The sequence below is a fragment of the Phalangium opilio genome, unplaced genomic scaffold, assembly GCF_054372755.1.
Source record: "Phalangium opilio isolate 3A_F unplaced genomic scaffold, DU_Popi_V2 ptg000025l_1, whole genome shotgun sequence".
Taxonomy (NCBI): domain Eukaryota; kingdom Metazoa; phylum Arthropoda; class Arachnida; order Opiliones; family Phalangiidae; genus Phalangium; species Phalangium opilio.
In genome coordinates this window covers 1,122,641-1,147,383 of record NW_028324156.1, presented here as the reverse complement: position 1 = coordinate 1,147,383, position 24,743 = coordinate 1,122,641, and the positions used below count along the sequence as shown (strand labels likewise).

Here is a 24,743-nt window from a genome sequence, read left to right as displayed (position 1 = left end):
CAACTTGAAAAATATGCTAAACATAAAGGAAAATATTACATTCACAAATAGAGAATTACTAGATTAGAAAGTTGTATTCCCGCCTAATCTAGGTGTAGATTATTACCTCTCCGAGTGACGTCATCGTCATCGCGTTATATACCCTAAATTTACAAAGGTTCTGGTATAGGTGTTCCCTAGAAGTATAACGTTAATGATAGCTATGTTTAAAATTATTTTAGGAATTAAGTTTCTTAAACCGACGTTACTATAATTAACGCAAAATACTGACGATTAAAATAATTAATATCAGTTATATTTATTTAATTATTTAATTATTTAATTATTTAAGATAAACTTCTTTCTACGTAATGACACAAGTGAGAGTTTATATAGAACGAGTAATGAAGATTGCATCTGAATCGAAACGCTACACGCATATCAAAGTTAATATAAAGCGAGTAGGATGATAAGATCTCTTACATTTTCTTTTTGCAGAATATTAAATGGAAATATTTTAAATATTTTTCGGCATTACGACTCTTTTAGTAGTTGTATAGCTATAAAGCTCTGTTTCATCTTAATATTCCAAGAACATCTTTTGATATTAACATTTCAAATTTAGTGTTTACTTTTTAATTCAGCTTTACTACATTTATATATAGTGTAAACGTAACTTTCAACTTCATTAGATAATATGGATGTTAATACTTTAGCTCGCTATAACTGTTGAAGCGTTTGGGTCTATGAAATAAGATACCCTAGCTTTAAACCAGAATTTACCTTGTTTCGTGTCCTCTTATAGGAGGTCTAAACGGTTCAGAGTGAGCCGAAAGTTAAATACACATTTAAGTGATAAATATTAGGTCCTCATTAGAATTATTGAGGATGCACAGGAAATTATTATCTCGCCAATTTGAACTATGCATATCCGGTTTTTCTCATTGGTTGATGGACCTGTGTTTAGAAAGTAAATTCGTCTCGGCTCGGAGAGGTTTAGTTTGGTTTCCCAACTTGTTAATATATGTGTATTGAGGAAGGTAAGCTCTTTCAGTTCGTAAAAGGGTCCCAAAAATTAATTTAAAAAATGTATTTCTGTATTTAGTTTGTGAAAAGACGGGCGTAAGTGTTTAATTTTGATCGTTTACACGTTCTTTCAGTAACCATCTAAAGAGATGGGACCGCGGTTTGGACGTTTCTCTTCATCCCCCCCCATCCTCCTGCTGCCATCATAAAAGGTAAGACCATGGACTCGATTTACATATTCTCAACTCTGCATAAGCTTTCAGTAGTAATACTTCTCAAGTAAGAAAAAGTACGTTAAAGTATTTTTAGCCACATCGTATGACGTACATCTACGGTAAGGGACTGCAAACAAAGCATGGGCGGGTTGGTAAAAATTATTTGAAATACGTCACAGACATAACGTGATGCAAGATACAAAGGCTCCTTTTGGTACTGGACATCTAGTCCTTGTTTTCCGCGAGATTGCAGTGCCAATTCCATGAAGTGGTAATTTTCGAAATAAAACGAACTAAGCTTCTTAGAACCACGCCTCTCCTCGGTCACGTGCCTCTGACGTATTTCAAATAATTTTTACCCACCCGCCCATGCCTTCTTTACAGTCCCTTTAATTTGACCTGCCCTGTTGTTGTTGTCCCCGTCGTGCCAGTATACCCACCTTTGGCTGTACAGAAGTTTTCGTTAGTCGTTGAAGGGAAAGTGAAAGGGAGAGAATTGTGGTGAGGTGATATTTTTCGTTCGTCTACTTATGAAGGGAATTATGATAGTAAGGTTAAGCTATATATATATACTCTCCCTTTAAAATTCGTCTCACCCGTCGTCGCCGTCCACAATACGATTTCACGCTTTCAATACCCTTCCCCTATTTCAACATTGAAAGAAATCGAGGGGAATTTAATCTAGGCAAAGAAAATATATACTGATGTTATTTTTGGAATGGTCTTAAGGCATCGGGATGTTACAATTATTGAGTGTTTTCCGAATTCTTTCTCTTTCAAACGCTTCTGGCCATAAGTTCATGTTAGAAATTTTTAAGACGCGATAAGTATGCGTAGGCATAAGTTGTAAATTAAAAGTTTCTGTACGTGTAATCATTTTAGCACTGTTAAAGGTAACTCGATCATCGAGGGGATAATCACTAAAACTTTCTGTTATTCTATTAAGGGTTACTTGTGTGTAATCAGTTTAGCAATGTTAAGGGTAGCGCATCGAGGGACTACTAACTCATTTTTTCTCTTGGCGTCGAACTATTACAATTATAACATAAGTAAATTTATTGAAGTAAGGATTACTGGTAATCATTTTAGCACAGTTAAAAGTAGCGCATCGAGGGGCTATTCACGTAAATTTTATGTACGATGTGGCTACTATTATGAGCCCAGCCCTTGGCCCATCTTGTTTAACTTTTATTTATTAGAAATTTTGTTTAATCAAATCTTTCGTGTTCAAGCATTATTATTTGCCGGTTCAAGCAAATTAATCATGGAAGAACTAATTTATTTATATATATATATATAAATCAAAGTTCTGACTGACAAACTGACTGATAATCAACGCCCAGTCCAAACTGCTTGCCATAGAAGGCTGAAAATTTGCAGGAACGTTACTCATAAGTAGTAGGCGCGTACCAAGAAAGATTTTTCCAATCCGCCGCCATCTTAATAAATGGCGCCCCGAAATGTAAAAAATCTTCTCTATGCCACAAATTCCTTAAAGAAAATCAGAGTGAATAGCCCATCGATACTCTAACAAACAAGGCGACCCAAGCCTCCCAAAGGCTCGTAATAGTAGCCACATCGTACGAGTGAATAGCCCCTCTATACCCTACCCTAATGAGTGAATAGCGCTATCTTTTACAATGCTTAAATAATTTACCGTAAATAAAATCAGAGTGAATAGCCCCTCGATGCCCTACCCTAAACGGTGATAGAATTATTACCCGTATAAATTTACTTATGCCGTAATTGTAATATTCCGGCGAATCGAAAGAACAGATAGTTTTAGTGATTATCCCCTCGATGAGTTTACAACATAGACTTATGCCGATGCACACTTATCGGTTCTTATGAATTTCTAACATGAACTTATGGTCAGAAGAGTTTGAAAGAGAAAGAATTCGGTAAAACACCCAATAATTGTAATATCCCGGTGCCTTAAGACCATTCTAAAAAGAACGTCAGTAAATACTTGCTTTTGCTTTCAAAATTTCCCTCGATTTCTTTGAATGTTAAAATAGGGGACCGTGAAACTCTTATTGTCGACGGGTAAGAGGAATTTTTAAGGGAGGGTATATGGCTAAACCTACCTATCATAATTTCCTTCCTTTTAAAATACACAAACGAAAAATATCACCTCACCACAATTCTCTCCCATTCACTCTCCCTTCAATGACGATCGAAAAATTTTATACTGTCTAAGGCAGTTCTATTTCACGACGCCACCACCACCACCACCACCAACAGGCCAGGTCAAACTAAGACCCACATCGTAGATGTTCATCATACGATGTGGCTAAAAATTAGAACCCTTAATCCTTATTTCAATAAATTTACTTACGTTATAAGTGTAATATCCGCGGCCACAAGCTAGTAATGCAATCTTATTCACTACCCACATATCTGGCTCCAATTATATACATCGTCCCATTAGAAACTTCTTCCGTTGTGACTTCGACTCCTTCTCCTCTTATCTAAATACAATTAACTGGGTTATTCTCCTCCAAGATAATCACTTAGACTCACTATGGAGGGCCTTCCATTCGGTCATCTCTCGTTGCATAACTGCCTTCGTACCCTTTCGCACAAACAGAAAATCGCCAACCATCAATTCCCGTACCATAACTTCGAGAAAACACAAGACTACTGCCTGGCGTAAGCTTAAACGGGCTAAATCTCACCACGCCCCTACCCCTATCATATCGACTTACCTACAAGAAAGTCGCAAGGCTACCGCTGCACACACTAACCACCTGAGAAACACTAACCACCTGAGAAACACTAAACGTAAACAAGAAGCAAACTTAATCACTCAAATATCCTCAGACCCCAAATCGCTCTACGCCAACGTCAAAAAGTCGTTTCCCGATTATGCAGCTTCGTAAACCTGACGGCAACCTTACTTTCACCAGCCTTGAAAACGCGGAATGCTTAAACTCATATTTTGCCACGACACTAGCAGCTCCAACATCGCAAACATATCCCCTCATCCCGATTCACGATCCACCACCACAACCCTATCCCATCGTCCCAATTCAAGGTCCACCATCAAATCTTACCTTATTTGTATGCCCCTTATCCAGTCTCAACAAAATCCTCTTAACCCTCCCTGCTACCAAATCCCCGGGAAACTTATCCATAATTTAATTACCCCCCTACACCACATCATATCCGCATCCTTTTTATCGGGTGCCCTACCTAAACAATGGAAAGAAGCTAACATTACACCAATTTTTAAAAAAGGTTCCAAAACCGATGTCACTAATTATCGCCCAATTAGCTCCCTTAACCAAATAGCTAAAATCAGTGAGCGTTTAGTCTACGACCAAATACTAAACCATCTTACAACCATTAATTTCTTCTCGCCAGCCCAGCATGGGTTTCTCCGTAAACGCTCCTGTTTGACCAATTTGCTAGTAGCTACCAATCAATGGACAACCTGGCTAGATGAGGGCTCTAACGTCGACATAATTTATCTAGATTTAGCTAAAGCCTTCGATAGTATCCCTCACCATAAGCTCCTCCAGGTACTCTCTGAGGCAGGTATATCTGATTTGGCGCTAGCCTGGTTAAACGACTATTTAACTGATCGACGACAAAGAGTGGCCAACACTCTTCTTGGGCACCGGTAGAAAGGGGGGTCTACCAGGGCTCTGTTTTAAGCCCCCTACTTTTCAATATATTCATCAACACCCTCCCATTGATCGTACGATCCGCCCTCGTACTACTATTTGCTGACGACACCAAACTCTCGTACCATATTCGCTCGACCGCTGACTCACTCCAACTTCAGGCAGATTTGTCTTTAGTTGAATCTTGGGCCACCAAGAATGGTCTAAAATTCAACATAGATAAATGTGTAATCCTACATTTAGGTCCCTAAAACCCGCACTTTACGTATCACCTTTACGGGTCTCCCATTAGAACTTCTTTGTCTGAGCTTGACCTGGGGGTTCTAATGGATCCACACCTCAAATTTTCTATCCACACTAACAAAATCGTAAAGCGCATACACTCCCTAGGGAGAGCTCTCAGGCTTAATAAGGCGTACCTTCAACCATAGGGCCCATAAACTAATAACAACTATATATAAAGCCTTAGCACTACCAATTTTAGACTATGCTTCCCCCATATGGACCCCTTCCTCATCTCTCGATATAAACGCCCTACAAAAGGCCCAAAACAAATTTACGAAATTAACCAAAAACTTTGAAACACTACCAGCCCCAGAACGCCTAAACAAACTAAAATTAGACTCCGTCAGCACACTTAACCGTATCAATAACCCGTGTCTCTTACGTGACTTCTTCAACAATAAACTTGCATTAGATATCGACACTTTCTTCAGTCCAACCCTTTCACAATCGACTAGAGGTCACTCCCGTAAGCTCCAAAAACCAATTGCAAATACAACCATTAGACAACATCACTTTACTAATACAGTCATCACTGATTGGAATGCCCTACTAGAATCAATCGTGACACTCACTAATAAAGCTAAATTTCGCGCAGAATTATCCCTCCACTTTGGAAAGTCCAAGTCACAATCCTAATCTTAATAAAATTTACAAAACATTTCTACCCCTCTCCCACCATTGATAATCTATATGAAATGCTCGACCCCAACTTTAATAATTTTTTTTTTAATTCCAACATTTTTTATTCTTTAATGTAAACCCATCTATACGCCGATCTCATTATATTGTTTCATCTTACAATTTGTTACTAAAAATACTACCCAAGTCTATAAGGCTTACATGTATTCAACAACCTAATAAATAAATAAATAAATAAGTACTTTCTTTTAAAACTCTTCTCGATTTGTGGAGAAATAGACGTGTTTTGGGAACGTTCCCCTTTCGCTAGCTAGATAGAGAAGCTCTCCGGGTCCAGGATTACAGTTTAACAAAGCTTGTTTTACAAATACGAAGGTGTATTTTGGTTACTTTTAAGGGTTGGTCGCTTTAGAAATTGAAAGCACAAGGTTTTTACTTCTGTTATTTTTTTATACAAGGTTGGGTGGGTTTTTTTTACTACCGTTCACTTGCACTTATATATATACGCTTAATCTAAACATGGTTAATAATATTTATGCAATTTTTCAACACTCGGTGACTTTACGCACTTCCTATCTGGACGCAAAAGCATAATGCTACGTTTTGCCACTAAATACCCTGGTTTTCCATCCTAACAACCTCGTTTTCCACCGTTGGATATTAGCGTGGAAAGTCAGTGGAAATTCTAAGCCGATTAACATTTGTTAATAATAGAAATTTTCTTATTATTTTCAGTACTTGGACTCAACACTCGGAAGTTACACGTTTATAAAAATATTCTTCTTATATTCATTATTAACCTTTTTAATAAAATCTAATGTATCAATGAAATATATTTCAAAATAAAAACTTTATAAAATATTATTTGATAAAATTATTTCTATTTATAAGCTTATTAATTATGGTTATGGCGTCAAATAATAAAAATGATTACCACATTTTTGAAAAGTATTTTAATTACAAATTTTTATTAATTCCGAATGTATCAAATGGAATAGATTTCGAAATAAAATATTGAATTAATTTATTTTTACTTGTAAGCTTACTAATTATATTTAGTGACTAAGGTATAGAAACTCGCTTCATACCTCTGAATTAGAGTATGATTAAAGTGCTTGCTCAACATAGTAGAGCCGTCAGTCGAGTATGAATATTTTGAATACAGTTTCAAAGTTATAATGAATGATTTTATTCGAAGTGCATTGCACTGTCGTAGCAGCCACGTAAAACAAAAAAAACTAATGCTTTAACTAGTGCTGGTTGCATAACTGTGTGTTTGCTTATGTGTGTGGTATTGAACGGATTAATGGTTGCGTCTGGATTACGAGTAATTATCGAGGGGCTACTCACTAAAAACTCGTTAGTGATTTTAAACGGGAAAGGGATTTGGGGTTACTTAGGGGCTATGGGTTATTATTATTATTAATATTAACGGATAATTAAGCATTAACATATTTGCCACTAGGAGCGCTGTATACGTAGTTACGTATTTACTGACATCTAAAACATGATAAAATTCTGCTAGACATTCGTGTAAGCAATAGATAAGTTCATAAATTGCCGCTAGGGGCGCTGTGTACGTAGTTACGTATTTACTGACATCTAAAACATGATAAAATTCTGCTAGACATTCGTGTAAGCAATAGATAGTTCATAAATTGCCGCTAGGGGCGCTGTGTACGTAGTTACGTATTTACTGACATCTAAAACATGATAAAATTCTGCTAGACATTCGTGTAAGCAATAGATAGTTCATAAATTGCCGCTAGGGGCGCTGTGTACGTAGTTACGTATTTACTGACATCTAAAACATGATAAAATTCTGCTAGACATTCGTGTAAGCAATAGATAGTTCATAAATTGCCGCTAGGGGCGCTGTGTACGTAGTTACGTATTTACTGACATCTAAAGCATGGTAAATTTTTGCTATGACGTCATATCCGGTGACGTGGCCAACGACGTAATATCCGGTGACGTGACCAATGACGTCAAATCCGATGACGTGATCAATGACGTCATATCCGGTGACGTGTCATGACGTCATATCCGGTGACGTCACCTATGACGTCATATCCGGTGACGTCACCTATGACGTCGTATCCGGTGACGTCAGCTATGACGTCAACGAGGTAATTGACTTGTGACGTCACGACAGATGTTAATGGTAATAGGTAATGATTGTCCATTCAATTTACCTAGCCTTCATTCATTTAGGCCTAGCGTTCATTCATTTAGTAGGCCTAGTGGTGTTCAGCTATTTGAATTTCATGCCCGGGATATGGCGCACCCGAGTCCGCGCATAGGAGCTTTTAGCGCCACCACAACGTTGGAAATTTACTTAGTTGATCGTTCCGAGTCAGCCGGCTCATTTGATGCCTGGAAGCCGTCGAGGAAAGTTGCTTGGAAAAAACCTCTCCCGCTCAGCTGATCGATACGGGTCATGCAGTTCATTCGTTCCCGCAAGCCGTCGAGGAAAGTCGCTTGGAAAAACCTCTCCCGGCTTTTGAAGTTGAATCTTGATCGTTCTGCCATTTCACTGATCGTTCTTCCCGAGGATGCAAGCTGAATTCGAAGCTCTTCAACGTACTTGGCGGCCATTGCTTGGCCTCGTGGTGCTTTAACAGTCCGTAAGCCTAACTTTATAATAATCCAAACTCATCTAGCCCCCCTTAAATTAATTAAGTAGTGTTAAATGTTAGTGAATTTTATTTATTTATAAAAAAATGTTAGTGAATTTTATTAATTTATTACAAATCAAGTAGGGTGGTAGCTTGTAATTCCGAACACTTTTTTAAAATCGATTGAAACATGACACACGTATAATGTTATGAGAAATATTTGATATTGTACCAAATAGCTTGAACATTTGCGCTACTTTTGAGCCTATTTTGAGCCAAAATTACCGGTAACTTGTGGAGAAATATCTATTTCCCCATTTCTAGTAGTGGCGTCCAATTCCGAACTGATGTCTTGTAATTCCGACGTAGGGGGTTTCAATTCCGACCCCCCGCTTCCAATTTCCGACCCCCCGCTTCTAATTGCCGACCCCCCGCTTCTAATTTCCGAACCCCCGCTTCTAATTTCCGACCCCCCGCTTCTAATTTCCGAACCCCCGCTTCTAATTACCGAACCTGCTTACAGGGTTGGCAAAAATCCGGATAATTTGAATAAAATCCAGACCAGTGGTTTTTATTGGATTAAACCGGATTTTTTAAAAACACGAGTTATTTTAGGGTTTTTTGAAGGCAAAGTACTTCTGTGTAGCTCTTATTTTAGTTTTGGGGCACTTCCCGACCCCTAGCCCCGATTCCAATGTAAAATAGTCTGCTAGTTTAACTGATAAAATGTTTCATGAAATCAATTTATTTCCTGAGTGCACGAACCTAACACTAGCGCGGCTCCAGTGGATCCCTTACAAGGGGACTTTCCTTCTAAACTCCGGGTTTGGCTTGGCAAAGGCTAGTGGGCGGGATTTATACATGCACGTACAAATTCCGCCCACAAATGCCTCTAGCTTTCCCAAGCCAAAACTGGAGTTCGTAAGGAAAGTCAAGTTGTCCACTGGAACCAACGCTATGCTTTAAGTTCGAGTAATACTGGAAAAATATTGTAAGCTGTAACTGGACAGTAACCGGTAACATAACTATTAGTTTTATCATTTATAATAAATAATCTTTAGTTGTCGCGTCATATATTTTTCCCTTGTTTCTGGTTGTATTTTAATTATTTTTATGGCACAAAATAGATTTTTCCCCATTCATAATTAAGCCGGATATTTTACGTGGTTTTTTAACACCACCACCTGTAATGTGGTATAACTATGGTGAAATAAACTTCAGCGCCTATCTCATTTGTATGCTAAATTGGGATTATCTAAAACTGAAATATTTTTTTCATTAGGTGAATCGGGATAAAATTCCCTAACCAAGGCTTAAGTTTTGGGACGTTAATTCTATAATAAATTTCGCTTTCAAGTTTTAAATCTCTCGTAGGTTAATAGGATAAAAAAGATTATTAATAAATGCAACAGCGATTTACATTACCTTGATCGTCATATTCCATATTCAAGTAGGTATAAACCTTTAGCGACCCGTTTATGCAAAAGTTTGAAACGCGCGAACGCAAATTTTCAAACTTGGCGCGAGATTGAACCGTTATTTTTTTTTATCGCGGAATAGTGTACGAGTACGAGTGACGGCGCCGCGGCGGGGAGGGAAGGAAACAGGGACTTTACGCTAGCCGGGTTAAACTAAAGTTGTCTGCTTGAAAAGCCCGGGAAAACGTATCGCCGTATTATCGAGGATAACTAATCTGTTAAACCATGTCGTTTAATAGCGTTAAATTTAATTTTACTGTCGATAATTTATGATTAATGGAGTGTTGTTTCGAGTGGTCGGAATTAGCTGCTCGCAAAGGTTTTTATAAATATTCTTTTATTAATTTAATTTTGAGCCAAAATTTCGTTACGAATGCTTATTTTGTGGGGGAAAACTTGACGTTTTGGCTGAAATTGAGTTTATTTGCCTCTGATTTATCTGAAGAAAATGAAACCTTATTTTCGGAGGCATCAGGGTCGGCATTCCCTTTAATTGACATTAAATTAAATTCGCAAATTAGGTACATTTTTATTTCGTGTCACATCGTTCCCTGACTTTTAGATATGGATTTGAAATGATGTTTTTCGGATAGACAATGAATCAAGGCATAATTTAAGCCTATTTTTCACGGTCTAAAGCCTCGCAAGTAAAAGAAAAATCAATTTAAAAAAACTGTTCGGAATTAGAAGCGTTCGGAATTACAAGCCACCACCCTACCACAAATAAAATTTTACAACGAGATGCTGTACAAGAGAGAATCCCTTAATAATTAGTTTAGGGCCTATTATTAGCTATTAAAAGGGGTACGTAATTAATTTAGATATAACGCGACAGATTTTCGGAGTTCAGGTCCCGCCAAGAGAATTTTAGAACACGAGGCCAGCTGCCCTAAGCCTAAATTAAGCTTTGTCCCATTTAAAGCCTAGTTATTTACGGGGTCTGTCTGTGGGAATAGTTTTAAAATAAATAGCGGGTTTTCCTAAAATTAGTTTAGGGGCTATTGTTAATTAATTTAGTGACAAAGCGTCAGTTTCAAAAATAGAGTTCCGCAGAGAGAATTTTAAGACACGGGGACAGTTGCCCTAAGCCTTTTCCAATTTAAACCCTAGTTATTTACGGGGTCTGTCTGTGGGAATAGTTTTAAAATAAATAGTTAGCAGGTTTTTCTAAAATTAGTTTAGGTGCTATTAATAAATTTAGAGACATAGCGTCAGTTTCTAAAATAAAGTTCCGCAGAGAGAATTTTAAGACACGTGGACAGTTGCCCTAAGCCTTTTCCGATTTAAACCCTAGTTATTTACGGGGTCTGTCTGTGGGAATAGTTATAAAATAAATAGTTAGCAGGTTTTTCTAAAATTAGTTTAGAGGCTATTGTTAATTAATTTGGAGACAAAGCGACAGATTTTCGAAAATCAAGTTCCGCAGAGATAATTTTAAGACACGAGGACAGTTGTCCTAAGCCTAAGTTAAGCCTTGTCCCATTTCGACTCAAGTTATTATTTATGGGTTCTACCTGTGGCAATAGTTTTAAATAAATGGCAGCTTTTAATAAACTTAATTTAGGGGATATTTTAAATTATGAAGCTATTATAAAGGGCACGCAATTAAATTTAAATAAATGGCAGTTTTCCTAAAGTTAGTTTAGGGGATATTTTAAATTATTTTCATTATTAAATTACTTAATTTAATTTAAAATTAAATGTAAGGTTTTCCTCAAATTATTGTCTATTCAATTATGGTGAATAATTAGTTAGCCAGAGAATTTATATATTTAAGGGTGGGAATCAACGGTAGTCAAGCCTTCTTTATTCAGGGTGGCAATTAGTCGGTGGTAATTGGTCTTTCTCTCTAAATTTAGTAGCCCGTTTTTTAATTAAGGACCACCCAAAAGTAGGCAATAGTTTAAAATGTGTTATTAATATGTTTTCATTTATAGATGCAGCTGATATTCTTGGATTTTCTGTGTCTGGTCATTATATGATGTATCTTTCCCGATAACTGGCGATTCCGAGACTTATCATTCCTGATGACATCCTTTGTTGGATTAACGTTGCACGATGACTTCCGCTGTTCTGGACTTGCTATGTATCATTCCCGATGACAAGCTTTGTTGGATTCCGTTACACGATGTCTTCTTCCGGACTTGGCAATCTCTCTCAACATTTGGGTCGAAGTTACGGAGAAAATTATCGAAGCTAGAAGACACAAAATTCAACTTTTTTACTTGAAAATTTTACATGTAACCACTTATTTTAGTTTTTTTCCTTGCCATTTTATATGTAACTACTTATTATTTTTTTCGCGTTCAAACTTTAACTTATATAACTCTTTAATATTTTTTTTGTTCGAAATTTTTGTAAACACTTGGTTTTTTTGTTTCTTATCGAATAAATTTTGCCTTAAACCTCGTTCTTTCTTTTCTTTAAATTTTCACGATACTAGACTTGGCTTCAATTTTTTAATGTCTGGACTTAGGGGGGGTTTTTTTGACCCTTTTTAGGCTTATTTTTAAATAAATTAGAGAACAAAATACACTAAAAACATTTTTTTGATAAAAAAAATAATAAAAAAATGAAAAATTTATTAAAAAAATAAAAAAATTATTAAAAAAACAATAAAAAAAGCATAAAAAAGGTAAAAAAACTACCCTAAGTGTTTTTCGACTATTTTTGTTCCTTCCCCAATATCGAAACTTAAATTTTAAACTTAAGCTACCACCCCCAAAGTAAGCCTTGCGAGCCTAATTTAAATTTAACAAGTCCCTGTTCAACTCGGAAATTATTAAATTTAAACTAAAGCCCGCTGTGGAGCCCCCAAAACCAGGAAACTTCGTCCTTAGCAAGGGATTTCCAATGAAAGTCCACTCGCAGACGTCCAATTCTTCCTGCGCAAGAAAAATTCGAATTAGTATTTGGAAAAAGGCACACGAATAACTTGAAATTAATTACCTTAAAACGAAAATCCACTCGAGTTTTCTCGCATGATGCGACGCTAAAGGTTCCGGCATAAGACAAATGACTATTATTTGGCAAATAAATGGCACACTCGTAACATTAATAGGGAAAGAATACCATAAAAAGCTAAGCCTCGCCTTAAACCCGCTTAAAATCGTGTTTACTTTTAAAGGAGAAAGCGTATAAGCAACCTTCTACCTTAAACCTAAATCAGAAATTTATTTCGATCCTACAAAACTCCCTCAACGAGTTGCCAAACGCTTTTCCTCTAAAAATATAATTAAAACCATAAACTAGATACCTTAATACCGCAAAGGGAATCTCACCCTTGAAATCCTGATTACGCGTTCATTATTCTTAAAAGGGAGGGCTAGGTCCAGTGTTCACCTATTCCATATGTAAGATTTTATTTATGTCCTGGCGAAAAGATAAATCCCTAAAAATTAAAGCACACAGCGCTTCCCTTCTAACAATAAATAGAATAATAAATAATAAACTAAATACCCTAATAATGGTCTAAAAGTCGCTTCACACGCTGTCTAAATAGTTTTGCTAGTGAGATTCCCTTTCAACGGATAAAATCAAAGTGTAGGCCGGAATTAAGAATGGAATTGTCCTGTTAATATTGCTATAATTACTATTAATAAGATTTATTTATTGCACTAAGGGCCTAAAGTGTTTCACACGCTGTCTAAATAGTTTTCGTAAAGAGATTCAGTTTCAACGGATAAAATCAAAGTGTAGATCCAAATTAAGAATGGAATTGTACTGGGTTTATTGACCTGATTAATATTAGGTGCCATTTTTTGCCAAATAAATAGTTATTCATTCTAGAATCCAACATAAATTGCTCCTTTGGAAACGCATGATAGCTATAAAAAATAAAATTCAAACAATCAAATACAAATTAAAATTATTATCAACTTAAATGGCACAAGTATTTTCAGGGCCGGATTAAGCAATTTTGCACCCGGGGGCCGAGATAATGCGCGCCCCTTAAGTCCACAAAAAAAGGAACAGCAAATGTTGCTAAGGGGGAATAGTTTAAATCAATGTGCCCCCAACAAGAGCTGCGCCCGTGGGCCTGTACCCCCTCGCCCCTCTAACTAAACATAATCAAAGGGCATCTTCCCATATCTAGTAGAACCAGATTTATGAACCTCCAAAATTGGGTATAATGCCATTCCTATGGAGTGCTTGTTTAAGAACATTTTTCTCAATTACTCAGCCCCTTTTTACTCGATCCCAAAATATTACTATGGTTGGATTGGGGGGGGGGGTAGGGGGCAAATAGGACTATAACATAATCAAAGGGCATGTCCCAATCTCTAGTAGAACCAGAGTTATGAACCCCCAAAATTGGGTGTAATGCTATTCCTATGGAGGGTCTGTTTATGAACATTTTTCTCAATTACTCGACCCCCAATATTTTATTATGGTTGGATGGGGCTGGGGGGGCAAATAGGACAATAAGATACTCAAAGGGCATCTACCCCTACTTCTAGTAGAACCAGAGTTCTGAACCTCCAAAGTTGGGTAATACTATTCCTATGGAGGGTCTTGTTTATGAACATTTTTCTCAATTACTCGACCCCCAAGATTTTAGTATGGTTGGATGGGGCTGGGGGGGCAAATAGGACAATAAGATACTCAAAGGGCATCATCCCATATCTAGTAGAACCAGAGTTATGAACCTCCAAAGTTGGGTAATACTATTCCTATGGAGGGTCTTGTTTATGAACATTTTCCTCAATTACTCGACCCCCAAGATTTTACTATGGTTGGATGGGGCGGGGGGGGGGCAAATAGGACAATAAGATACTCAAAGGGCATCATCCCATATCTCGTAGAACCAGAGTTATGAACCTCCAAAGTTGGGTAATACTATTCCTATGGAGGGTCTTGTTTATGAACATTTTCCTCAATTACTCGACCCCCAAGATTTTACTATGGTTGGATGGGGCGGGGGGGGGCAAATAGGACAATAAGATACTCAAAGGGCATCATCCCATATCTCGTAGAACCAGAGTTATGAACCTCCAAAGTTGGGTAATACTATTCCTATGGAGGGTCTTGTTTATGAACATTTTCCTCAATTACTCGACCCCCAAGATTTTACTATGGTTGGATGGGGCGGGGGGGGGGCAAATAGGACAATAAGATACTCAAAGGGCATCATCCCATATCTCGTAGAACCAGAGTTATGAACCTCCAAAGTTGGGTAATACTATTCCTATGGAGGGTCTTGTTTATGAACATTTTTCTCAATTACTCGACCCCCAAGATTTTAGTATGGTTGGATGGGGCCGGGGGGGGGCAAATAGGACAATAAGATACTCAAAGGGCATCTACCCCTACTTCTAGTAGAACCAGAGTTCTGAACCTCCAAAGTTGGGTAATACTATTCCTATGGAGGGTCTTGTTTATGAACATTTTTCTCAATTACTCGACCCCCAAGATTTTACTATGGTTGGATGGGGGGGGGGCAAATAGGACAATAAGATACTCAAAGGGCATCTACCCCTACTTCTAGTAGAACCAGAGTTCTGAACCTCCAAAGTTGGGTAATACTATTCCTATGGAGGGTCTTGTTTATGAACATTTTTCTCAATTACTCGACCCCCAAGATTTTACTATGGTTGGATGGGGGGGCAAATAGGACAATAAGATACTCAAAGGGCATCATCCCATATCTCGTAGAACCAGAGTTCTGAACCTCCAAAGTTGGGTAATACTATTCCTATGGAGGGTCTTGTTTATGAACATTTTTCTCAATTACTCGACCCCCAAGATTTTAGTATGGTTGGATGGGGGGCAAATAGGACAGTAAAATACTCAAAGGGCATCATCCCATATCTAGTAGAACCAGAGTTATGAACCTCCAAAGTTGGGTAATACTATTCCTATGGAGGGTCTTGTTTATGAACATTTTCCTCAATTACTCGACCCCCAAGATTTTACTATGGTTGGATGGGGCGGGGGGGGGGCAAATAGGACAATAAGATACTCAAAGGGCATCATCCCATATCTCGTAGAACCAGAGTTATGAACCTCCAAAGTTGGGTAATACTATTCCTATGGAGGGTCTTGTTTATGAACATTTTTCTCAATTACTCGACCCCCAAGATTTTACTATGGTTGGATGGGGGGGGGGGGGGGCAAATAGGACAATAAGATACTCAAAGGGCATCTACCCCTACTTCTAGTAGAACCAGAGTTCTGAACCTCCAAAGTTGGGTAATACTATTCCTATGGAGGGTCTTGTTTATGAACATTTTTCTCAATTACTCGACCCCCAAGATTTTACTATGGTTGGATGGGGGGGGGCAAATAGGACAATAAGATACTCAAAGGGCATCTACCCCTACTTCTAGTAGAACCAGAGTTCTGAACCTCCAAAGTTGGGCAATACTATTCCTATGGAGGGTCTTGTTTATGAACATTTTTCTCAATTACTCGACCCCCAAGATTTTAGTATGGTTGGATGGGGCCGGGGGGGGGGCAAATAGGACAATAAGATACTCAAAGGGCATCTACCCCTACTTCTAGTAGAACCAGAGTTCTGAACCTCCAAAGTTGGGTAATACTATTCCTATGGAGGGTCTTGTTTATGAACATTTTTCTCAATTACTCGACCCCCAAGATTTTACTATGGTTGGATGGGGGGGCAAATAGGACAATAAGATACTCAAAGGGCATCTACCCCTACTTCTAGTAGAACCAGAGTTCTGAACCTCCAAAGTTGGGTAATACTATTCCTATGGAGGGTCTTGTTTATGAACATTTTTCTCAATTACTCGACCCCCAAGATTTTACTATGGTTGGATGGGGGGGGGGGGCAAATAGGACAATAAGATACTCAAAGGGCATCATCCCATATGTAGTAGAACCAGAGTTATGAACCTCCAGAGTTGGGTAATACTATTCCTATGGAGGGTCTTGTTTATGAACATTTTTCTCAATTACTCGACCCCCAAGATTTTACTATGGTTGGATGGGGCGGGGGGGGGGGCAAATAGGACAATAAGATACTCAAAGGGCATCATCCCATATCTCGTAGAACCAGAGTTATGAGTCTCCAAAGTTGGGTGTATGTTAGTGAACACTATCCTCAATTAATTGGCCCCTTTTTACTCGACCCCCAAGATTTTAGTATGGTTGGATGGGGGGGGGGCAAATAGGACTATAAGATACTCAAGGGGCATCATCCCATATCTAGTAGAACCAGAGTTATGAACCTCCAAAGTTGGGTAATACTATTCCTATGGAGGGTCTGTTTATGAACATTTTTCTCAATTATTCGACCCCCAGATTTTACTATGGTTGGATTGGGGGGGGGGGCAAATAGGACAAAAAGATACTCAAAGGGCATCATCCCATATCTAGTAGAACCAGAGTTATGAACCCCGAAAATTGGGTGAAATGCTATTCCTATGGAGGGTCTGTTTATGAACATTTTTCTCAATTACTCGACCCCCAAGATTTTAGTATGGTTGGATGGGGGGGCAAATAGGACAATAAGATACTCAAAGGGCATCATCCCATATCTAGTAGAACCAGAGTTATGAACCTCCAAAGTTGGGTAATACTATTCCTATGGAGGGTCTTGTTTATGAACATTTTCCTCAATTACTCGACCCCCAAGATTTTACTATGGTTGGATGGGGCGGGGGGGGGGGGCAAATAGGACAATAAGATACTCAAAGGGCATCAACCCATATCTCGTAGAACCAGAGTTATGAGTCTCCAAAGTTGGGTGTATGTTAGTGAACACTATCCTCAATTAATTGGCCCCTTTTTACTCGACCCCCAAGATTTTAGTATGGTTGGATGGGGGGGGGGCAAATAGGACTATAAGATACTCAAGGGGCATCATCCCATATCTAGTAGAACCAGAGTTATGAACCTCCAAAGTTGGGTAATACTATTCCTATGGAGGGTCTGTTTATGAACATTTTTCTCAATTACTCGACCCCCAGATTTTACTATGGTTGGATTGGGGGGGGGGGCAAATAGGACAAAAAGATACTCAAAGGGCATCATCCCATATCTAGTAGAACCAGAGTTATGAACCCCCAAAATTGGGTGAAATGCTATTCCTATGGAGGGTCTGTTTATGAACATTTTTCTCAATTACTCGACCCCCAAGATTTTACTATGATTGGATGGGGGGGGGGCAAATAGGACAATAAGATACTCAAAGGGCATCATCCCATATCTAGTAGAACCAGAGTTATGAGCCTTCAAAGTTGGGTGTAATTATGGTGGGATAGGGGGGGGGGGATAATAGGACTATAACATAGTCAAAGGACAAAAACGACTTAACTCCTTTGACTAGAAAATTTATAGGACATTGTCCACTAGAGTGTGCAAAAATAGTATCGCTTGTTCATGGTTAAGCTATCAAAACTTTGGGAAAATTTATTGGTCAAGCTGGCCAGTGACCCCCTTAGCAGGGCTCCCACCAAAATCTCAAAAATAAATAGGGGAAAAAGGGACTTTTCAGGATAAAAATAGGGACCTAAATTCTAAAAGTAGGAACCAAAAAGGGACCACTGGTAAAACAAAATGATATCTATTCTGTGAAAATATCACAAACAGTTAGGAACCTATTACTCTTTGCAATGAAATTCCTGACTTTTCCATTTTTTCCCTGACTAACTTGAACAAATTTCTCTGACCATTTGCAATAACGTACATGGCGAGCATATATGAAAACCAGTCTAAATTCAGTCGAATAGTTTTTGTACGAGTTGTTATTGTTATAAAAATTAGCCAATTAATTCGTTTAAATTTAACATTAAGTAAATCATAAATAACCGGAGCGAGCGAAGCGAGCTCCGCAAATTTGGGGCTCTGGTCAAATCTCAGACAAGACATTTTCAGGTCACCCTTATACTTTTTCTGAGGTTTATATAAATAGGGTGATTTAAGGACCGAATACCAATTTTAGGGTAGCTTAAGGACGTTGTAGGAAAATAGGGACTTTTAGGGACCTGGTGGGAGCCCTGCCTTAGTTTTTAAAAATAGTATGGGACATTTTAAAATGTAATTGGACAATGTGTCCCGCGCTTATTTCCGGCCCTAGACACCCATATTTACACCAATAGATTTGTTAATTGAAAACATTTTAGAGAACTACAGTTACTTAAAAGCTCACTTCTGCGTTAATACACCCGCCGTTAAAGGTTTTCTACTCGCTTCAGTTAAGGCCAATATACAACCAATAACCAAAGCAACAAAAGTGCATTAGTTATTTAGAACTATGGAGTTCCAAATAACTACCATTATGTTTGGTAAACAATAGTATAAAATCAACTAAGGCTATGTTTTCTTCAAACAGACAATGGTCGTAATTAACAAACCCATTTGGCACGGTTAAGATACATTTTCCATTCGGTTGCGATAAAACTTTGGTATTTAATCTAAATTAGCCCTTAAAATATAAATAAAATATTTACCTGGAAAGATCTCTTATACCACTACTGAAAGAGGCAACAGCTTCCTTGAATCCGTGGTTCCAACGTGGTCCGTAAGCCTTGGTAATAGTAGCACCAGCCAGTGGTGCCAACCAACGTGGTCCCGGACTCCCGTAAGCCTTGGTCGTAATTAACAAACGTATTTTGGCACGGTTGACCATAAATTTTCCACTTCCAACGCTTAATTTCCGATCGGTTGCGATAAAACTTTGGTTTTTAATCAAAATTAACCCTTAAAATATAAATAAAATCAAAATATTTACCAGCAAAAATCGGACAGAAATTCGCAGCAGCCAGTTGTCTCGGAAAACGCCCCCAAAAAGAACCCAGAATGAAAAGGCTTATTCCTTACAAACATGGGCCGCTAGATGGCGCTGCTGAAGTTAGGCAGACTTCAAAATATGGCGGGAGCGTGCGTTTCAATTTTATTGTTTCTATTTTCTAATATAATTAATAATTTAGTTAATTATAATTTACTAATGTCTTCCAAACAGCCCAAAACACTTTTCTCCACTTTTAAAACGTGGTACTGGAGTTTATGGATTCCTATAGCTGGAAAAACCACCCTATAAACATGTTTGTCTAATAGGTCGAAGCCTGAAATCATAATGATTAAACTATGAAAGTTAATTAATTTTACAGGGGACCCAGTTTTACGTTGATCTAGATCAAATAAAAGTTCTGAAATTAAAAGTCTAACATATTCCAAAATCTTTGTTTGTTTTTGGCCTAATTATTCCTGTTCTTAATTAGAAAATTAGTAAATAATGAAGAAAGAAGATGCTATAGGTTTAGCCGCCCAATAAAGAGGGTGTCCTGTAAGAATAATCGGGTTGCAATACACGTCAAAATGCTATCAGAAATTCCACCTAAAATGGTTCAATCGCGAGAGACGCGAGTCTTCCCTCCAGTAATGACAATAGACTAAGGTTAGTTTCCCCGACATATGCGCTAGCTTCAAACGTTAATTATGGGCTAGACAATCTGGTAAAATCTTGTATAATCTAATACTTTCTAAAAGGCATGTTTTGGCCAAGGAGGATGGGGTTGGGTTTTTTTATCTTGCAGACTTGGAAAACGGTTATAAGAACTAAATTTACAATTTTGACATTGGAAATTAATTTTTATTAAAAAACTCTATCGACTCTAAAAGCTTGAATCCTTTTTAGAATAATAAAACACGTCAAAACACAAGTCTCATTAAAATTTCAGGTCATTTGGATGAATAGGACAAAGGATCTGTCCTAAAACCTACCTCCTCCCATAGAACTTTATGTTAATTTTGGGTTCCTTCGAACTCTCCCCACCGATAGTTCAAAAGTCGCATTTTTTGTCCGTTTGAATGCGATTCTATAGTGTGTTACCATGGATGAAGGATGCGCGTGAGGAAATTTGTTTTCACGCTATAGGATAGGCAACTCCCTATCTCGAACGACAGCTTATTCTGTATATACTCCGTTACAACGTTGGTTGTCAGCACGCGCAAAGCTAAGTCTCTATGTAACGTAGCTTTGTACGTGCTGTCAAGAGACTAAAAACTTCAGGATCTTCAGGATTTAAAATATCCGCGAGTTTTTTAGCTCGAGTGCACGGACCTCTAAGCCTTAGTTTCAAATGCGTGTAGTAGACTGTACGCGATTTCACACGTATTTGAAACTAAGGCCTAGAGGTCCGTGCACTCGAGCTAAAAAAATCGCGGATATTTTAAATCCTGAAGATTCTGAAGTTTTTTGTCTCTTGACAGCACGTACAAAGCTACGTTCCATAGAGAAATAGCTTTGCGCGTGCTGACAACCGACGTTGTAACAGAGTGTATACAGAATAAGCTGTCGTTCGAGATAGGGAGTTGCCTATCCTGTAGAGTGAAAACACATTTCCTCACGCGCATCCTTCATCCATGATGTTACCACGAACTTTGTAGTGACGTCACATGCTCTTATCTCTTACCTTATTTTCAGGCGACCATATTGGCAGTCGCGAGACGTCGTCAGCTTGGGCAATACAAATTCAGGGCCCAATATTGACGTCACAGTTTCCTCCCCCCCCCAGCTTCGCGGTAGCACACAATAGCGTGAGCAGCTTGCGTTGTCGAGTGCGTGATCGAGTGGGCTATGACTAAAGTTTTGTAGAATATTGACTATTGTTCTTGACTAGCGTCCATACTCTGGAATGATTCTCTTTACAGTATTAGGCAGTAGTTTATGGTACTAGTCACATTACAGGATTTTGATCCTAAGGGAGCTCTCGTGCTCTAGCTTACTGATGTAGCCACCGAAATTATGTAAAACGCAATAAGAATAGTTCAGAAAAGGATGAAGAACTTCAAATATCATTAGACATGTTGATTGATATTTAGTGGCAACTAGTCGCAAAATTGTAATAAGAAATAAAAGTTACCTGTTTTTGATTTTGATAGGCTACTTTTTCATACAGTGAAAAATTCAAAATCAATTAGAACTTTTAGCTTCTTTACTTTTGTGTCTTTACGAGCTTCTTATTCTCACCAATTTAGTAATTTTATAATGGGACCAGTAAAAAATAATTAATGCAAGGGTCACTGGTCCGGGTCCCAAGGACAAGTTTAATAATTCCAACATGAGGGGTCACTGGTCCCGAGGAGAACTAACAAAATCCACCTTATTTCCAACCCTGAACACGTGCGTTTTGTCAATTTAAATAATTGGCGGGTAACCGGTTCGAGAGATGATTGGCTGGATATGATAATACTTTTGCATCGTTGGACCAATTGGATTTCATTCCTAGTATCATCTTCGAAGAGGCTAGAAGCGTTTTAACTTAAGATATTCCAATTTTCTAAACATGTCGGATAAAGAAGAATTAATCGAATCTTTTTGTAATATAACTGGTGTGGAGAAACCCAGGGCGAAACTTTACCTAGAATCTGCAGGATGGAACTTAGACGTAATTATTTTTCTTTTATGTTAACTTGAGGGAAATTGCTTTGTCATTGAGCTAAGCCTTGGCTCTGTGTTTGTTGTCATCCTCAATTCTATAGTTGTCAATTTCGAGTTTTTACGAGGAATCCGATGAAATGGATCAACAACAACTTCAAGAAGCGACGGCGGCTACGATTCCCGTTGAAGAGGACGATGATACCCAAGAGATTGATCTTTCTAAAAAGATACAGAATGTAGATCAACAACAACAACAACAGTCTGTATCAAAAACGGCATCTTCAAACAGGTATTTGTAGACCACAATCCCAAAGTTATGGTATCGATATGTTACAAACGATTTCTTTAATTAGAATCGCTACTATTTCCAATTTTATTGGGGAAGATAATAGCAGTGATGAGGAGGGACAAAGATTTTACGCTGGGGGTTCGGAAAGAAGGTTTGTTCGACTCATTATCGAAGTCAAATAAATTTTCATAGTAACCTGACTAATTAAAATTATAGTGGGCAACAAGTTCTGGGACCCAAAAAGAAAGCTACGGGAAAAGATATAGTTTCAGAAATGTTTAAAGCTGCTAAAGAGTAAGATTAAAATTTTGCTACTCCCCCCACCCCAATAAAATTAAATCATTAAGTTAACTTTAAATTTTAAAGACACGGTGCTGAAGTTTTAGACCCTTCAGCCGCTCCATCTTCTTCATCTAAGCCGCGATCATCTCAATCTACGTTCAAAGGAACTGGGTTTAAACTGGGTTCTAGTGAAAATGATTCCGAAGTAGTTGGGGCCACAAGCCGAGCTTCTAAAACACCGTCCCCCATTGAAATGGTCCTTAGACTTTGGAAGAATGGTTTTAGCGTTGATAATGGAACTCTTAGAGATTATCAAGATCCTACAAATAAAGAATTCCTTGATTCCATAACCAGAGGGTGGGAATTTTAACATTTTTTATGGTTTAACATTTTTGAGGTTTGGGAATTCGTTAATTTAATTAGACCTTTTTAAATTTAGGGAAATTCCAAGGGAGCTTGTACAACAATCCAAAGGAGCTGAAGTTAGCTTAAACATGGAGGATCATAGGCATGAAGAGTTTAAAGCCCCAAAACAAAAAGTTCAAGCTTTTATGGGAGAAGGACATCGTCTCGGAAGGTAGTATTTCAACAGGGTTCATACAAACCTGGAAAACAGGGAAAACCTGGAATAATCAGGGGAATAAATAGTTGACAAAAACCTCAGGGAAAACTCAGGGAAATTTAGAATTTTTTTTAAAATTCAGGGAAATAAATAGTTGACAAAAACCTCAGGGAAAACTCAGGGAAATTTAGAATTTTTAGTAAAATTCAGGGAAATCGGGGAAATTTTTGTCAAACAGGGGCAAAATGTTCGTGAACATGCCCTCCGTAGGATTAACATTACACTATACTTTGGAGGCTCATAACTCTGGTTATATTAGAGATACGGGAATGTCCTTTGATTATGTAATAGTCCTATTTGCCCCCCCCCCCTCCTCCTTCGTTAACATTTGCTCCATAGGATACTCCATATACGGAGAAAAAACCTGGAAAATTCAGGAAAGTATATGGGGTAAAACCTCCCATAAATCTCAGGGGAAATTTGTTTTCCATAAGTTGTATGAACCCTGTTCAATTATTTGTAAAAATACGAAGTTTCTTTAAATTTTAATAACATTTATTGTAGCCCCGCCCCAACTGTTGTCGGGGAAAACCTAACCTCATCCGCAAACCCTAAAGAGAATGAAGAAAAAGCCCAAAAAGCTCTAAACCTCGAAGATAGTGAACCAACAACCAATATCCAAATAAGATTAGCCGATGGCTCTAGAGTTATTGCCAGGGTTAATCACACTCATAGAATTAGGGATTTAAACAGATTCATTATAACGTTAGTTTTTTAATTATCCGCTGTTTAATCGCAATTGCAATTGCAAGGGGAACTTAATATATATATCTTTTAATTTTTTAGAGCCAGGCCTCAATTTGCCAGCTTGTCATTCGCTTTAATGACTACATTCCCCAATAAGGAATTAACAGACGAGAATTTGACTGTTAAAGAAGCTGATTTATTAAACGCAGTCATTGTTCAAAGACTAAAATGAATTTAGTTTCCATGGAAACTAAATTAAAGAATAAAAAAAAGCAGTTAAACTTAACAAGATTAATCTCTTGTAATAGTGAGATATCACGTATATATATTTATTTTGACTAATAAGTGCAAAAGATGAATTCAAAAGTAACTTAAAAGTCAAAAGAAACTTTAATATTAATATTATTTCTATTGTTACAGTTTTTCTCAGTTTTCTGCTTTAAAATAATCCGTTAAAACGCGGGTTATGTAATTAATAACATTTAAATAAAACCAACACGATTAAAATTTAAAAATAAGTAGGCCAAAATTTAATCTTTCTGGCTTTTCAGGTAAGGTAATTTATGATTGGTTCAAATAACAATGGGGGATTTTATATTTTCCCCCTTTACGGAGAGAGTAGCATCTGATTGGTCCAATAAGTAG

General features: G+C 37.8%; 2 protein-coding genes and 1 long non-coding RNA gene across 6 annotated transcripts; 2 read left to right on the top strand and 1 right to left on the bottom strand.

Annotated features, from left to right (window-relative positions):
- The first annotated feature begins 8,196 nt into the window (after window positions 1-8,196).
- On the top strand, window positions 8,197-12,272 carry LOC149691632 (uncharacterized). Its single transcript, XR_016383422.1, has 2 exons — window positions 8,197-8,400; window positions 11,807-12,272. It is a non-coding gene; the product is annotated as an uncharacterized LOC149691632 (long non-coding RNA).
- LOC149691631 (uncharacterized) lies at window positions 10,190-20,074 on the bottom strand. Of its 4 annotated transcripts, none has more exons than XR_016383413.1 (4): window positions 19,567-20,074; window positions 19,286-19,510; window positions 12,819-13,696; window positions 11,926-12,065 (listed from the first exon to the last, which is right to left on the bottom strand). XR_016383413.1 is itself a non-coding variant. In XM_089868985.1 (3 exons), the coding sequence occupies exons 1-3, from the start codon at window positions 19,659-19,661 to the stop codon at window positions 11,915-11,917; spliced, it is 471 nt and encodes a 156-aa protein (XP_089725111.1). In that variant the 5' UTR covers window positions 19,662-19,885; the 3' UTR covers window positions 10,190-11,914. The 4 variants fall into 4 exon arrangements, 2 of the variants coding, with proteins under 2 accessions (XP_089725111.1, XP_089725112.1); XR_016383412.1 differs by lacking the exon at window positions 11,926-12,065 and adding an exon at window positions 12,327-12,754; XM_089868985.1 differs by lacking the exon at window positions 12,819-13,696 and having other exon boundaries at window positions 10,190-12,065; window positions 19,567-19,885.
- Window positions 20,075-22,046: 1,972 nt separating this feature from the next.
- On the top strand, window positions 22,047-24,616 carry LOC149691630 (NSFL1 cofactor p47-like). Its single transcript, XM_089868970.1, has 8 exons — window positions 22,047-22,225; window positions 22,320-22,507; window positions 22,572-22,658; window positions 22,724-22,801; window positions 22,874-23,146; window positions 23,229-23,366; window positions 23,916-24,116; window positions 24,198-24,616. Exons 1-8 carry the CDS (start codon window positions 22,124-22,126, stop codon window positions 24,328-24,330), a joined length of 1,200 nt encoding a protein of 399 aa, XP_089725096.1. The 5' UTR covers window positions 22,047-22,123; the 3' UTR covers window positions 24,331-24,616.
- The last annotated feature ends 127 nt before the right edge of the window (window positions 24,617-24,743 follow it).